The 14,793-nt window shown below is 47.3% G+C and overlaps 1 protein-coding gene across 1 annotated transcript in view; it reads left to right on the top strand.

Annotated features, from left to right (window-relative positions):
• KIAA0040 (KIAA0040 ortholog) overlaps positions 1 to 7,325 on the top strand; it is a 35,798-nt gene extending 28,473 nt beyond the window's left edge. The window contains exon 3 of the mRNA XM_014783394.2: positions 3,766 to 7,325. Within this exon, the coding sequence (XP_014638880.1) occupies positions 3,899 to 4,198 (300 nt within the window). The 5' untranslated portion in view covers positions 3,766 to 3,898 and the 3' untranslated portion in view covers positions 4,199 to 7,325. The remainder of the gene's footprint in view (positions 1 to 3,765) is intronic.
• The last annotated feature ends 7,468 nt before the right edge of the window (positions 7,326 to 14,793 follow it).

The following is a 14,793-nucleotide window of genomic DNA, read 5'->3' as shown; positions in this document are numbered from 1 at the left end:
TTGCAAACCATTCCATGGAAGCTCTAACTTTTAATTCATACCACCAAGGAGGTATTTGATTGTTTCCTGGAAATGCTAATAAAGTGAAGCTCATAAATACTAATGAAGCACTATAGATTAGCAGAGCTCAGCAAGTAACCTGGGGGCCTAGAAGAGAATTCTTAGATTAAAAAATATAAAGAATACCTTTTAATTGAATTTTCCCCAGACTGGATTCCCAAATGTGAATGAATACTCTCTTTGGCTGTATAGAGAGCAGACTCAAATAAGTACCTTTAGGGATCCAGAAGTGAATTATTGTCTTAGCTTTAGCTTGAAAAGAAACCTATTTATTCAAAGGCTATTTTAGGTGCCATGGGATGGATGAGTTTGAGACAAAGGTTAGGAGAGGTAGGAGGACCTGGGATTTTGTGATAAACACATAATTCAAATGCATACTTCTATTTCAGCCAACTAAGGAACTTAAGTTGGAATTTGCTCATTATATTTGTCTTTTATGACATGATCCCTCAATAATAATAACCCCACTGGAATGTACAAGTCTCTGATATCCAAAACCATATCTTTGTCACTCATTCCTGAATTCTCAATATTTACAGTGTGTGACACATAAGAGGTGCCCAATAAATGTTTGTAAATGGATGTTAAATGTTAAAACATTTTGCAGGACTTTTTGGTTCCTGTTATCTTCTCCTGAAGGGCAACCCTGATCACAACATCCTCCTGTTATAAAGCCCCCAGTTAAATGCACACCCTGTGAAAGCCCTCTCTACTATGGCCACAACCTACAGTCCTCTCCCTTCCCACCCTGAGCCCCAGGCTCACCAAAAGGCCCCCTGTTCTCCTGCCCATATTCTAGAAGTTTCTCTGCCTGGAATCTTTGAACGTTCTTTTTACCCATGTTTCTGTGTCAAGATCCTACTCATCTTTCAAGGTCCTCCTCAAGTGGCTCTACCTTCGTGAAAACTGCCCTAATATTCTCCAGGAGCTCAATGTCCTTCCTCTCTCTTTCTGGCTGAACCCAAGAGTCGCCCCTGATGCACTTATGCTCCCCACAGGGACCACACGACCCCTGGCACAGAATAGTTTGTCAACAAGTGTGGTGGTGTTGTCTAATATGAATCACAGAAGTGCAGTGCAAGGAGCATTTGGTCCCAGGAAAGCTTATGTGTGGATCAAATTAGAGAAAATCACTCAAAGTCTTCCCACAACAGAGCAGAAATATCCTTCTAGATGGGCCAAAAACTACTGGGCCATACAAGGCTGAGGTCAAAGCCAAGGTTATGGCAAAGGGAGAAGGAAAATCCAGAGAGACGAGTGATGTGAGAAGCAGCAAGGCAGGGGAGTGGCCCCACTGAGGGGTTCTAGGATCCTAGGGTGGTTTTTCCCTATAAATAGCCTGTGGGCTTGAGGGTGTGTGGACAGATCTACAGCATGCGTTGTTCCCAGGGCCTCAGAGGGGCTTGAGCAGAACCTCTGATGAGGGGATGTGACTTCTCAGAATACTTTTCTTTGTTGCATGTTGAGTTTAAGTTCAGGCAGCCATATGCTTTCTGTAAAGCTCCACTTGGGCAGGACTGGATTTTTATTGTATGTATCTTCATGCATTTGTGAAGTATTTAACAATGGGGAATAAATCTCTTTGCAGTCTTTTTTCTACAACAGACTGGAATAAACGTTTAAGTCAACCCGGGGAATAGCCAGATATCATAAGATTCTATAAATCCTGGGCTACTTGCCAAAATGGGTTAATTCCACACAAAGGCATAGGAGGCCCAGGGCAACACCTGTGAAGGGCTCACACCTTGGGGATCTGGAGCCAAACTTCCCAGAATCAGCAAGGCCAGCTCTGCTGCTCACTCACTGTGTGACCCATGCCTCTGTCTCTCCGGCTGTGGGATGGAGGGAGTAACTGTACCTACTTCATAAGGTTGTAATGAAGACTAAATGAGTTAATAGGGGTAAAGTGCCTAGAACGGTGACTGGCATGTCAGTGCCATCTTACAGCATTACTTCACTTGCATAGGCCAAATGGCACAGTAGCAGGTGCCAATTTACACAATTGTATAAATTGTATAATTAATGTCATGAGGGTGTGGAGACTAGGACTGAGGTCAGGTGGGGCTTGGATGGACACTTGGGCACTGGGTACATGGAACACTTACAGAATGTGTTATCCAAGGAATTAGAGTTCCAAGGGCACCCCCTGGGATACCACATATCACACCCCACTCAGCAGGGGACACACATTTATACTCCAGGGCAGGACAACAGAATGAATCCTGGTCTTCAGAATGATTCTAGACCCAGGTTCCCCAGTGGTTTTCTCCATAGACAATGCACCATCCCACTGCTCACTTAAAAGACATAATTCATGTGAAAGTGATTAGAAAAGTATCAAGTGAAATACAAATATAAAGTGATATCATCATCCTTAGTTCTTCTGCTTGCCCAGCAGCCTTGGGTGAGCCCAGGACCCATTGTCCAGAGGTCTGGATGTTCGTCGCAGCTCTGTGTGGCCTCAGACATGTCACCTCCCCACTCTGGGCCTCAGAATCTTAATCTTTAAGTGAGAACGTTGGTTGGGATGATCCCTAAGGTCTCAAGCCTGAAAATCAATGACTCTTTGATCTTTGGGTCCAGGGCAATGTCTTAAATTGCCAAAAAATTCTTAAAAAACCAAGAGATCTCTTAAATTTCCTTGAATCATGCCTGTCCTTCATGTCTTGTTTGAACACAAGAACCTGTGGATTTCAGATCCGAAGGAGCCTCTAAGACCTTACACTTGAGAGCCGAGGCCTAAGATATGTGTGGAGAAGTGGAGGAGGTGCCAAAGGAAGAGGGGCCACTCTGTACAAGCAACCAGAACAGCCCCAGATGTAAGCTGAGCTGAGGATAGGAAAAGGGAGGCATCCAGCGACCCCATCCCAGTTTCCAAGCACCATTGCTGAGCAGCCTGCAAGACTGCTTCACAGCAAAGAAAGAGAACAGGCAGGGAAGGAAATTTGGGAATATTTGGTTGAGGGACAGAAAGCAAAGATGAGGGTAATGAGGGAGAGGAAGGTAGAAACAGAGAGAACCAGCAAATGGTCCCCCAGACCAAAGCATGGTGGGTCTTCATTAGGCACAGGAGGGGGATGTAAAAGGGAGGAGACATGGAGCAGGGAAGGGAGCATGAAGGGACAGTAAAGAAGGCAGGAGTGAGGCAGGATGAAGACTGATAACCTCTTAGCCTGGGGGAGGTTCACCTCCCCTATGACAGGCAGCAAGAGTTAGACATTTCATCTTGTGCTTAAGCTTTACTAAGTGTTGAAAATGGCAAGTTGTATTCATAGAAGCTCAGAAACAGAGCTGTCCTGTGGGGAGTATGTGTTCAATAGCTATCAGGTCAGCTGCAGTGGAGAAAGGATTGAGAACTGCTCTCGTACAGGGCTCAGGATGCAAACCCCTAACCAGAACACTGAATACACACATTGGTTCATTTATCCAACCATTGCTGAGCACCTACTATGTGCCAGGTCTGATAGACTACTAATTTTTATATCCTAAGCCCAATATAGTGTGTGCACAGCAAGAATTAGTTAGTACTTATTGACTAAATGCATGCATCTAGCTAAAGTTTATTGAGTCTTAATACAAATTTCAGTGAACTCTGGAAACTGTCGATTCCATTCCCTTTCTTAAGCCTAAAATCTATGATGTTATTAAAAACTATAGACCATTTCCACTGTATTTCTCTTCAATAGCCTGTTTTGCTCTCTTCAGGTGCTATCAGTGGCAGGCCCAAACCCTAAGCTGGAAGAGGAATAAATTACAAGTGGGCAAGGCTGCATCCTCTTGAGTCCAGAACTTGCTAGTGAGCTGAGAGGGTCCTCTGGCCCCAGTCTAGCCAAGCACGATGGAGAAAATCACCTCTTTCTTTAGTGCCATCTGGGAGATCATCTCAAGCAAACACCAACAGGGCCTCTTCAACACCATCTGCCTGGGCGTCCTCCTGGGGCTGCCACTCCTGGTGGTCATCACACTCCTCTTTATCTGCTGCCATTGCTGCTGGAGCCGGGCAGGCAAGAGTGGCCGACAGCCGGAGCGAAACAAGGGGAAGAAGAAGAAGAAGAAGAAGAAGGCTGAAGAAGATCTCTGGATCTCTGCTCAGCCCAAGCTTCTCCAGATGGAGAAGAGGCCATCACTGCCTGTCTAGTTAGGCAGGAAGCAGAGATGTCCTCCTTCAGGGGTTAAGCTGCCTTCCAGCTACACACGGGGTGGGGAGCAGCACCCCCTGAAGTGATGCACTCACGTCCACAGAGGAACTACTCAACCAAGGGACAAACTTCAGACTGAGTGTCCCCATGGAGGGCACTCCTGGGGAGCACATGGACAATTCTTGGGCACTGTCTTGGCAGCTATGTGTCCAATAGCAATACTCTTGACTACAGACTCAGGCATGCCTTACACCCATCTCTGGCATACTCCGTATGCAAAAGCACAAGGAACATTTATCCATGCATCTTGACATGTCTCCCAAATGTACACCATGCCCATCACACACACACGCACAAATTCAGACAACAGGTACCTGGGCAAGTATATTCTGTTCATAAAATGGTCATCAAATGTCTGCTTTGTGCAAGGCCCTGAGCAAGGCAGTACATTATCTGCTCTTGCAAACATCTCACAGGAAGGCCCGGCCAGATTCGAGCACACAGGCACAATTATATAACCAGGCAAGGTGCCTATGCACTGTCTATTCCATACACCACTCAGGTTAGAGAGGTGCGCTTTCCTATTACTATCCCTACATGACCTTTTAGTGGAAATCTTCATATTTGGACTCTCCAGCAACCTGGTAGAGTCCCCATCCCAGTATTTTGATATAGACACACCAAGTTCCTCTGCTCCTGACCTCTCGCCTGGGAGGAAAAGTTTAATGTGTGATGGGTCAAAATTCATTGAAAGCTGTTGTCTGCAACTTATGACAAAGTCCTCATTACCACTGATCGGTATTTAATGTGGTCCAAGACGTCTCTCTGAGATGCTACCCTCAGAACCACTCAGCGAGGTGCCCTTCTCCAATCAAGAACAAACAGCTCTTGGTAGTGACTGCTGGAAAGCTATGGAAACCAACTGTACTCCATTCGCTTCAGTGGACTACAATTGTGTACCTGTGCAACGTATGTTTTACAGATGGAAAGGAGAGGCTACACCTGAGCTAGGTATCTCCTATGTAACCAAAGGTTTGAGTAGGGAAGGAATTAAGGCAATCACCGGTACAGTCTCATAGAAGACGCACTGGAAACAATTTCATAGGGTTGTAATGGGTGCCTGGTATGTTGCAAATGGAATGCCAAAGTTCCAGAGTTTAAATGAAAGTAGGATGAAGCTATATAGAGGTTTATTAATATTTATCTTTAAGCTCAGGCAAGTGCCTTGCACACGGCTAGTACTCATAACCATCTGTGGATGCTGTGGGATACGTGATGATGCAAGGCTAAACTTGCAATACCTCGCCATGTCCCCCAAGTGACCTTCTCTTCTAAGTGAGCCCAATAATTGCTGCAACAGATGGAAGTTGGGTGTTGAATTCTGCAGGAGGGTGCATGCACAGCCAAGGGTCTGGTTGACAAGTGTGCCTTGAGGTCCGCGAGGACAGGTAAACTAGATCTGCAGTGAATTGAGGAGAGCACCTCCCCACTGGGCAGAGTTAATCCACTGGTATGATGAGCTGGTTGGTGTTTCGATTGTATTGTGACCATACACAATACAATCTTATTACAAAGATAAATAATCCCCACCTTGGGGGCAGGTTGTGCTCTGAAAGTCCCTTTGCAAATCTGCTGGGTAGCGCTCTTGAAATATTTTCCCACGGAAGCTGTTCTAACTGGTGGCGAAATTGCTATTTAATTAATAATGCTAAACTATGATATTTATAGAAAAAACTAAAATCTATAAGATTATGTTAATGGAAAAATATACTCTATTTGCTCACTTGGGCTACCTGGTACTCACCTGCCCTCCAGGTGTACTCCAGGCCCATGGAGGGTGGGCGTCTGACAGTAACTGCTGCACCAAGGTCTTCTAACAGGTGACCCTGTGAATTATAACTCAGGCCCACATATGATTGAGAAACAGTCATGTTCACCCTCTCACCCCGAGTGGCCCTAAATACCTTGGGCACTCAGGCCCCTCACTCATACACCCCTTTGACCAGAGAAAGCAGCACCCTCTGATTCTCTGTCCCCTTGTCACATGGTGAGCTTGTCATGGAGCATCTGGCTGTCCCCTTCACATCACAGGATGACTAGTTGTCCCCCCACGTATACTGCTGCCACCAGGACGAGTTGCCCTTCCTGGCTCCAACTTTCAGTGCCCCTAAAATAGATGACTTGGGGGAGACATGGAGGCTGACAGCTGAGACTGGTGTCAGATATGATCTAGGAGAGCAGATCACCGGGATCAGGGACCGCACCAGTAACATGGTCGCCATGGCAACTGGCTGCTGGTTTGAATTAAGACAGCAGTCAGTTGTCATTGCCATGACAAGGCCTCTGTCTCCAGGTGCAGTGCCCTGCTGTCCCCTAATCAAATGGACTTGCTCTACCTCCGGGCATGAAACTCCCAGAAACGCCCTTCTCAGTCGCTTCCACAGCCTAGGACCCAGGAGACTCAAACCCTGAATGAGACTTACCTTTTCCCCACCCAGACCTCCTCTGGCAACCTTCATGGGGTGCCTACAACAGTGCCAGGTGCATGACAGGCCCTCAAGTTTGTGCTGAATAAATGGGTGCATGAAAGGATCCCAAGGCAATTATTGGAGTCCACTCCCTCTCCCACTTCATTCTCATCTTTGTCCCCCATGTTTTATTCTCCTCTGGTTCCCTCTTCTCCTGGCACCACCCTGGCTCCATCCCTTTATTTCAGTCCATTTTTACTCTTCTTCCCAGCCTCTGTCCCAGAACTGCCACTGGCAATGGGGGGCCTCATGACTGGAGCCTGCTTGGGAGGTTTAAGCCAATGGATGGCAGAAAGAATTGTAAAGAAGAAGCTTCCTAAACCAGCAGAGGCTTGGGGAGGAGGCGCCAGGCCCGGGATTCTGAACAGCTTCAGCCAGACTTGGCCACCACAGTCTTTTCCCCACTGCTCAATGGATTTGCTTTTTTATTTCCTGGGGGGAGGGAGAGGGGAAGCTGTAGAGAAAGGGCAGTCACCTTTTCAAGAAGAATATAAATGGTCCAAGTTGTATAGTATTTGTCAGTATTTTTTTTCTGGAAAATTCAAACACACCAAAAGAAAAACTTATTTAAATAAAATACTTTGAAAATAAAAAGCCATGCCTGACCTCCTTGCTTGCTGGACTCGGAGAGTAACTTTCTTGACAGCGTGAGACCTTACCCTCTCCCAGACGTCACACAGAAATGAGTGGTACAGCGACTCCCTCTGGGACACCAAGGCCCCGCGTCCCGGCCACTGCCTCCGCCCTGGCAGAGTCACAGGTCAGAGGACCAGGAATGTGCTCTCACACCCCTGCCTGCAGAGCAGACACCTCGGAGACTGTGTACCCTCAGAGGTGCCAGCTGCAGAAAAAACACTGATGTTCCTTGGCAACACTTAGAGAACATTCCCTTCAACGAGGTCAATCAATGTCTTCTGAAAGGAAAAAGGGGGAAATAGCAAAAACTAAGTGAAAATAGACCTCTGAGTTAAATCTGGTGCTGGGAAGGGGAGAGATTGAGAGCCTCTATAGTAGCTGCTAGGGAGACAGGCAGGTAAATGACAGATGATAGATAGATAGAAGATATAAATAGAGATATAGCTAGAGAGATAGACAGACACATACACACATATGTATGTATAAATATATGTTGTTCAAGTTGGCCATAGCTTTGCATTGGTTATGAAATGAAATGATTTAGATGCTCCTGATTTCTCCTTTAATGATGCTAAGCTGGTCATTAGAGCAGAAACCATCTAGAGCAGTGCTGTCCAGTAGAACTAGGAATGATGGAAATGTTCTGTATCTACACTGTCCAGTATGGTACCATTAGCCTCATGCAGCTATTTAAATTAATTCAAATTAAATAAAATTAAAGGTCCAGTAGCTGAGTTACACTGGCCATATTTCAATTGCCCAGTAGCCACCTGCGGCTAGTGGCTACCATCCTGGAGAGCGTTGGTCTGAACCCTGTGGGAAGAGTGGTCAGACACGTTGGTGAAACACCATGTTCACTGCATTTCAACAGGGACTTAGGAAGGAAGGCCTATGCCTCATCTCCCCCAAGACAGGCTGATATTTCTGTAGTTTTAGTTGATTCCTGGGCTCCTTCCCTGTCACCACATAGTCCACGACAAGCTGAGAACAGAGAGTCTTCACCCAGCTCTCTGTTCTTTCCTCCAGGACTTGCAAAACTTTCCAGTGTAGAGGAGGGAATGTCGCCCAGACACCCCATCTGGGTGAGGAGCGGCCGCTGCAAGCCTCCAGGATGCCAGAACCAAACGCCGTCAGCTCCACCTGCCTGGGCTGGGCCCTGACCTTGGGGTGAATACGCAATTGGACAATGCGATGAGCATTCTCGCTCAGCTCACCAGAACCCGGTGCGCTGGCCCCTTGCCCTCTGACCTACTATTATTCCTAAATTCAAAGTCACAGGATTACAAGACTGAAAAAAAGAGTCCCTTCAACACAGCTTTCTGTCTCTGTCATAGGTTCAAAGGGCTGTTTTCAAATACCTGTGACACCTCATTCAGGAATGGCCCTGCATGCATGCATCTAACTCCTTCGTGAGGCTATTTATTCCCTTAACAGTTTTGACTCTTTACTAAGGGCCAGCATACAAAGTTGTCTGGAGGGGCTCAGAGCCTGGCTGGGGGACAGACAAGCAAATAGACCATCACAATAGTGTGGTCACTGCTTCCTCAGAGGGGAGAGGAGCTCTAAAGCTGATGTCAGGACAGGCTGTGGGGGCGATCACCCAGGAGCTGTCTAGAGAACTGCAGAGGAGGAAGCTGGGAAAGGAGAGCACCGATTGCATTGTCTACAACCTGAAAGTGTGGCCTGTAGTAGAGACACAGGGGACAGCCTGATGAGGACCTCCAGTGGAGTGGTGGGCTAGGCTCACGACCAGGGCTGTCCGGATTCTGAAGCTAACCCCAACTGCCCCTGGTTATGGAATTTAGGCCCATGACTTAATCTCTGTAAAAGTTACCTGTAGAGTTAATGATAGCATCTATCTCACAGGGAGAGGAGTAAATGAGATAATGTTTATGAAGCAGTTAGCACAGGGCCTGGCTTATAGTATGTGCTCAGTAAACGTTTGTTATTATTAAGGGTATAAGGAAGCTCTCATGAAAGGGAGTGTCTTAGAAGTCAAAGGAGAAGAAACTGTCAAGAGGAAAGCCAGAGTCCATAGAGTCAAATGGTACAGACAGATCAAATGAGATAAGGATTGAAAATAATGTACATTTTCTATTCCCGTTGGTGTAACATGTTCCCTAATTTCACCACACACTGCCCTGTCTACAGTATTACCGTACTCCCAATTTGCAGTATGTGACAGGCGAGGTTCTCAAGTACCTATCCCACCTCACCTCAAGCCCCCTCTGCCCACAACCAAGACACCTGGGGTGACAGTGCCCCCTGGTCGCCAGATCAGGAGAGAGCTGCGTCAACAAATTTTTCACCTTTCTAACAGTGTTTCCCTGAGAACATCCATCCAGCTGCATCACTGGTCCTCAGACTAAATGTGCTAAAGACCTGCTGGGTTTTATGTGATATTCACAAATCTCAGGGTCAAGAATTCCACGCTAATTTGACAGATGAGGGATTTTCATAACCCTACATCTTAAATGTTGTTACAAACATATTTCTGGTGAAGTGTTCCAGATTTTACATCCTTGCCCACAGGAAAGCTTCCCTAACCCTGCAAGTCTTCCCCATCTCAGCAGGACCAGACTACGGTAACGGTGTACGTTCCAGTGTTCTCAGCATCCACCCCCATTCCCACCTGCATTAGAATGCGCCTTCATGAGGCCAGAATTTTAACTGTATTATTCACATGTATCTCCAGTACATGGCATGGAGCCTGGTATACACTATATGCTAAATAAATGCATTGATTAGGAAAAAAAAGAAAAGAAAAAGAATCATCGGGTGTTTCTTACAAGCGCAGTCCCTCCCTGCTCTTCTGCTGGGTTTATTAAATCTAGGGTGGGGGCCAGACAACCTGCTCTTTTAACAAGCACTCTCGGTAATGCCAGTGGTCTCTGAACCACACTTTGAGAAATATTATCTAGATTCTCAGAAAACAAAAGAATTCTATGGTCAAGTAAGTTTGCAAAACACTACATACTGTGACTTCCCCACTCCTCCTTGAGATCCGCAATGCGTGTATCACATGAAATGTTCTAACAGGTACCCATAATAAAGAAACTGGTGTAACTCTGCTTACTTCACAGTTTTCCAAGCCTATTTGACCATGAAACCTCTTCTTCTTTTAGCACATCTGGAGGAGCAAGAGTTCCGAGGAACACCCTTTGAGAAATGCTGCCGTGGAGGGTTCCTGTCCCCCTGTGCTTCATCTGTTCTGGTCTCTCACTGCCTACAGCTCAATTCATACCATCCCCAAGGAAACCCTTTCTGAAATGTAGACAGATTCTCCTTTACCGCCACCAAACTTTCTTTCTCACTCTGCACTTTCTTTTCCTTCCGTTTGCAAGTCATAATCATCCTATGGGTGACTATCCACAGCAAATACACCCTAGAGCTGGCAAGAGATACACCTCTATCAAGGAAAAGAAGAAAAAAGAAAATCCAAAAGTTTTGAACAAAGTTATAGAGACTAAAGATCCAAGCCCTCTGTCTTACATCCAGAGTGCTTCATAGTACGTACGACCACCTTCATTACCTATCTGATTCTTGCAGCAACCAATGCAGTGAGTAAATCCGGGCTTGATATCATTCCCATTTTACAAAAGAAGAAAATGAGGCCCAGGGAAGGCAAGGAAGCAACTCACCCATACCTGGAATGGAAACCAAACTCCTTCATACTCCTTCCCCAGAGGCCCTCTGTACACCAGGCATCGTGATCCAGGACAATCTACTGATTTTGGCTCCTCAAAGACTGTTAACTTGCAGTATCCCCTCCCTTAAGTCAGAAATTTATGAAATACAATAAAGGGTTCTGCCCATAGGCCTTTAGAGTCCCCAAATGTCTCCTTCAGATGTGCCACAGCAAGCCTCATCTCCTTATCCTCCTCTAATTAAACCTAATTTTCTTCACTTACCAAAATAATGAACTGTTTTCATACCATTTTGTTTTCTTCTTTTATTTAAATTACAATACTGCAATGCCATTGTTTTCTATTTCTGTCATTATAAGCACCCTGCAATTTATCTGTTATAGAAAAAACAGGCTTTTATGGGCTATCTTGAGAACCTAACTTCTTTACATGACATTGGAATTGGAACTCAACCCATTTCCCATTTCGCTATAGAAATAACCAACTAACAGAAAAACTTTGGGAAGTGGAAATACATTTGCACGTTAGAAACTGCCTAAAACCCCTTCCAGGGATGCCACCCTCACCTTCACCATGCCGACGGCCTCCAGGCCCCCTGTCCCATCAGCAGCCCAGCAGAGCAGGTTGCGGATAGAGCCCAGGTCTCACCAAGCAATCTCTTCAAGGCATTTCCCAGTTGTCTGCTTTGTGCAGTAGTCCAGCAGCAGCACTGCCTGTGCCGCCACCAAGCACAGGCTGGATGCTGAGCCATACCCTACGGGCTGACTCTCCAGACCTGTTACCCAGGAAGAAGAAAAGTGGGGACTCCCCCAGAACTCCCCTTTATGGAGGAGAGGACAGTGGCCTTGAAGTGAGAGGTTCTTGACAGGACAACACTGCCATCTCCTGGCCTGGCTGGGTACAGCGTGCCTCCTTGCCCTGGGCTGAGGGCCCCAACCGTATTGATTGACAGACAGTCCTTGATCCTCGCCATCGCCCAGGTGAAGCGCTTGAGAGAATGACTCGGAAATTTTTTAGCGGAGAATTTCCTCCAGCAAATGACTACGTTTCGCCAAGAGCTTGTCATTATTTACACTTGTGTTTCCGTCTGCCATGCTCTACCTCCCTTTGCATTTCTCCTGCCCACATTCACTCTCTCTTTCCCTTCACAACATCCCCTTGATCACAATCCCTTGAAGTCACTCTTTGTTTATCTCTGTGGCTCCTTCAGCACTTTCTGGCTTTAATGATCCTTGAGTCCCTGAGAATTCTAAGTTAAAAAGCAGAGCTCCTGACGTCACGCGACAAACATCAACGCTGAGACCCTATTCCCAGGGGAAGCCACTGTCGGGAACAACCAGCTCTAAACTCTGCCACGAAAGGACCCCTCTCTGCCTTTACCACCCATCTCCCCCATATCCTGTTGATTCTTCCTCCTAAATATTTCTTTAATCTGAGCCCTTCTCCCCTATCCCACCATTTCTGCCACAGACCAAGCAAGTCATCCCCTATTGCCTATTGCAATAGCCCTAACTAGTTTGTGAATCTCCACCCTTCCCCCAAAACTTCCCTCAACACCTCCTCCCATTCTCTCTCCTGCTACCAGACTGATATTTCCAAAATACAAGCCTCACAACACATGTCCCTCCAAGGTTTACACACCTCTGAGTGTTCTCCACTGGCCAACTCTTTCCTTTTAGCAGTGGTTCTCAGTGCTGCATGCATGTCAGAATCCCCTGGGAGCTTTAAAAAGCTCAGATGCACAGGACTCAGCTGAGACCGTGGAGGCAGAGGCTCTGCAGGCAGAACAGGATCTGGATACATAACAGCTCCAGCTGATTCTGATGGACAGCGAGCGCTGAGAACCACAGGACTCGCACGGCCAGAGTCCCTGCCCACCTCTCCAGCCTGGCCCCCCACCAATCTCACCTCGCCCCACCAAGAAACCACTTTCTGCCCTCAGACATGCCACACTCCACCCTTTCTTGCCTTTGCCACCACGTTTCCTTTTCCCGAGGTGCCCTCCCTCCTTCCAGGCCTCTCGTTTCTCCCTTGGCAACTCAGATTCATCCTTCCAGACCCAACGCTCACATCACACCTGTGAAGTTTTCTCTGGCACCCCTGTTCTGCTCACCGCGTCCAGTCCATACCCCTGTTGACTCACTGTCCCCATCGCGCTACCCACTGTCATAGTTTGTCCCCACCACACTGTGGGCAGGGGCTGGGTTCTGTCCATCACTGCTTTGCTAGTGTCTTCCATGGAACAAGCAATGGCTCAGAGACCTTATCAAGTGCTTGGCTACTTCTGTCCTTGCTTCAACCCTACTGCCTGGCTTGCAGCCTGCCCCTCCAATGACAGCTTTTGTTTTCTTTGGTTTGTCTGAAGTTAAGGGTAGGAATTGTCCTTTAAGCTTCAAAACCCCAATGGCTCATAACCTGACTCTAAGAAAAGTGTTTGACCCTCTGAAAGGCAGGTATATCCAGAAACCCATTCCTGGGGCCTATACTCAGCTGCCAGAGCTGGTCACGTCAAAATGAAGTTAGGCACGGAGGTTTAGGGCTAGAATGTTCTCCTCAGGCAGTCAAATATCCTTTGAAAATGAGCCTCTCCTGACTTCCTTCTCTGGCCCCCATAGAACCCTTGAAGGTCAGCTGAACTTTTCTCTGCCCGTCCCTTTGGGGCAGCCTGGGTCCTTCAGGGCCAAGAATGTAAGACACAACTCCAGTGTCCCACCAGTTCTCTTCTTGGCCAGTACTGGAGGAACGCTGGGGTCAGTGAGCACAGGGCGTGCTGCTGCCATCACAGATGCCTCCAGAGCAAAAAGACACTCACGACAGCCCCCACACCAGAGCTACTCTGAGTGGTCACCAATCCCGCAGCAGCCACCAGCCCAGACCTCGACTGAGTCAGGAGGTCTGGGATGGAGCCCGGCCGTCTGTGCTTTACTAGGCAGATTGACCAGCCTGTGAAACTCTGGGAAGCACTGTCCATCATGCACCACCCTCAGCTCTGAATCATCCCGGGGTTTGATCCACTTTGCAAAGGAGGCTCTCCTTTTCTAAAAAGCCTGCACCCACTGGGATGAGCACAAGCCTACTGAATCACTGAGGGGAGGACCCTCCGTGCAAACAGAAGACAAGAGGACTCCGAACTGGGAAGCTGTACAGGGGGACCTTTACGATGGAGGAGGAAATTAGCTCAGGCTCCGGCCCTGACGATGCTGGATCAAGACTAAAGAAATCTGGGAGATCTCGGCAAATGACCCCTCCTGGGAGAGGCCTGCACAGTCCCCTGCCTCTACCACCAATCACTACCTCCACCTGTTAGTCCTGCTGTAGTCTTCTTCCAGGGCACTTAGCACTTCTTAAAATTGTCCATTTATGTGTTGTTTATTGTCAGTCTCCACCATCAGAATAGAAGCACAGGGCAGGAATACCATGTTTTGTTCACTTCCATAGCTCCAGTGCTTGGAGTAGAACCTGGCGCATAATAGGGCCTAGTAGATATTCGTTGGATTAATGAGTGAATGAATGATAGCACACACTCCATTAGTGCTAGGCCCGTGTCTGGCTTGCTCATCTCTGTGGGCTCACCTCCATTGCTCACCTCAGTCTCCCTAGCACCCTGCCTGGTAAGCAGCAGGCAAGCACTTAAATTCTCGTTGAATCAATGAACAAAGTGCAAGCACATTTTTTAATGATCAACCCCAACTCTGCAACTGTACTCCATTCAGACCACCCACGATCAGATCTAGCAGTGACTGTGGCATTGCTCAGAGTGTGTGTGTCGGGGGGTGGGTGGTG

This window comes from Ceratotherium simum, chromosome 2, assembly GCF_057802395.1.
Source record: "Ceratotherium simum simum isolate JZ-2026a chromosome 2, ASM5780239v1, whole genome shotgun sequence".
Taxonomy (NCBI): domain Eukaryota; kingdom Metazoa; phylum Chordata; class Mammalia; order Perissodactyla; family Rhinocerotidae; genus Ceratotherium; species Ceratotherium simum.
The sequence above is the reverse complement of the archived record's forward strand: the minus strand, read 5'-3'. Positions and strand labels throughout refer to the sequence as shown.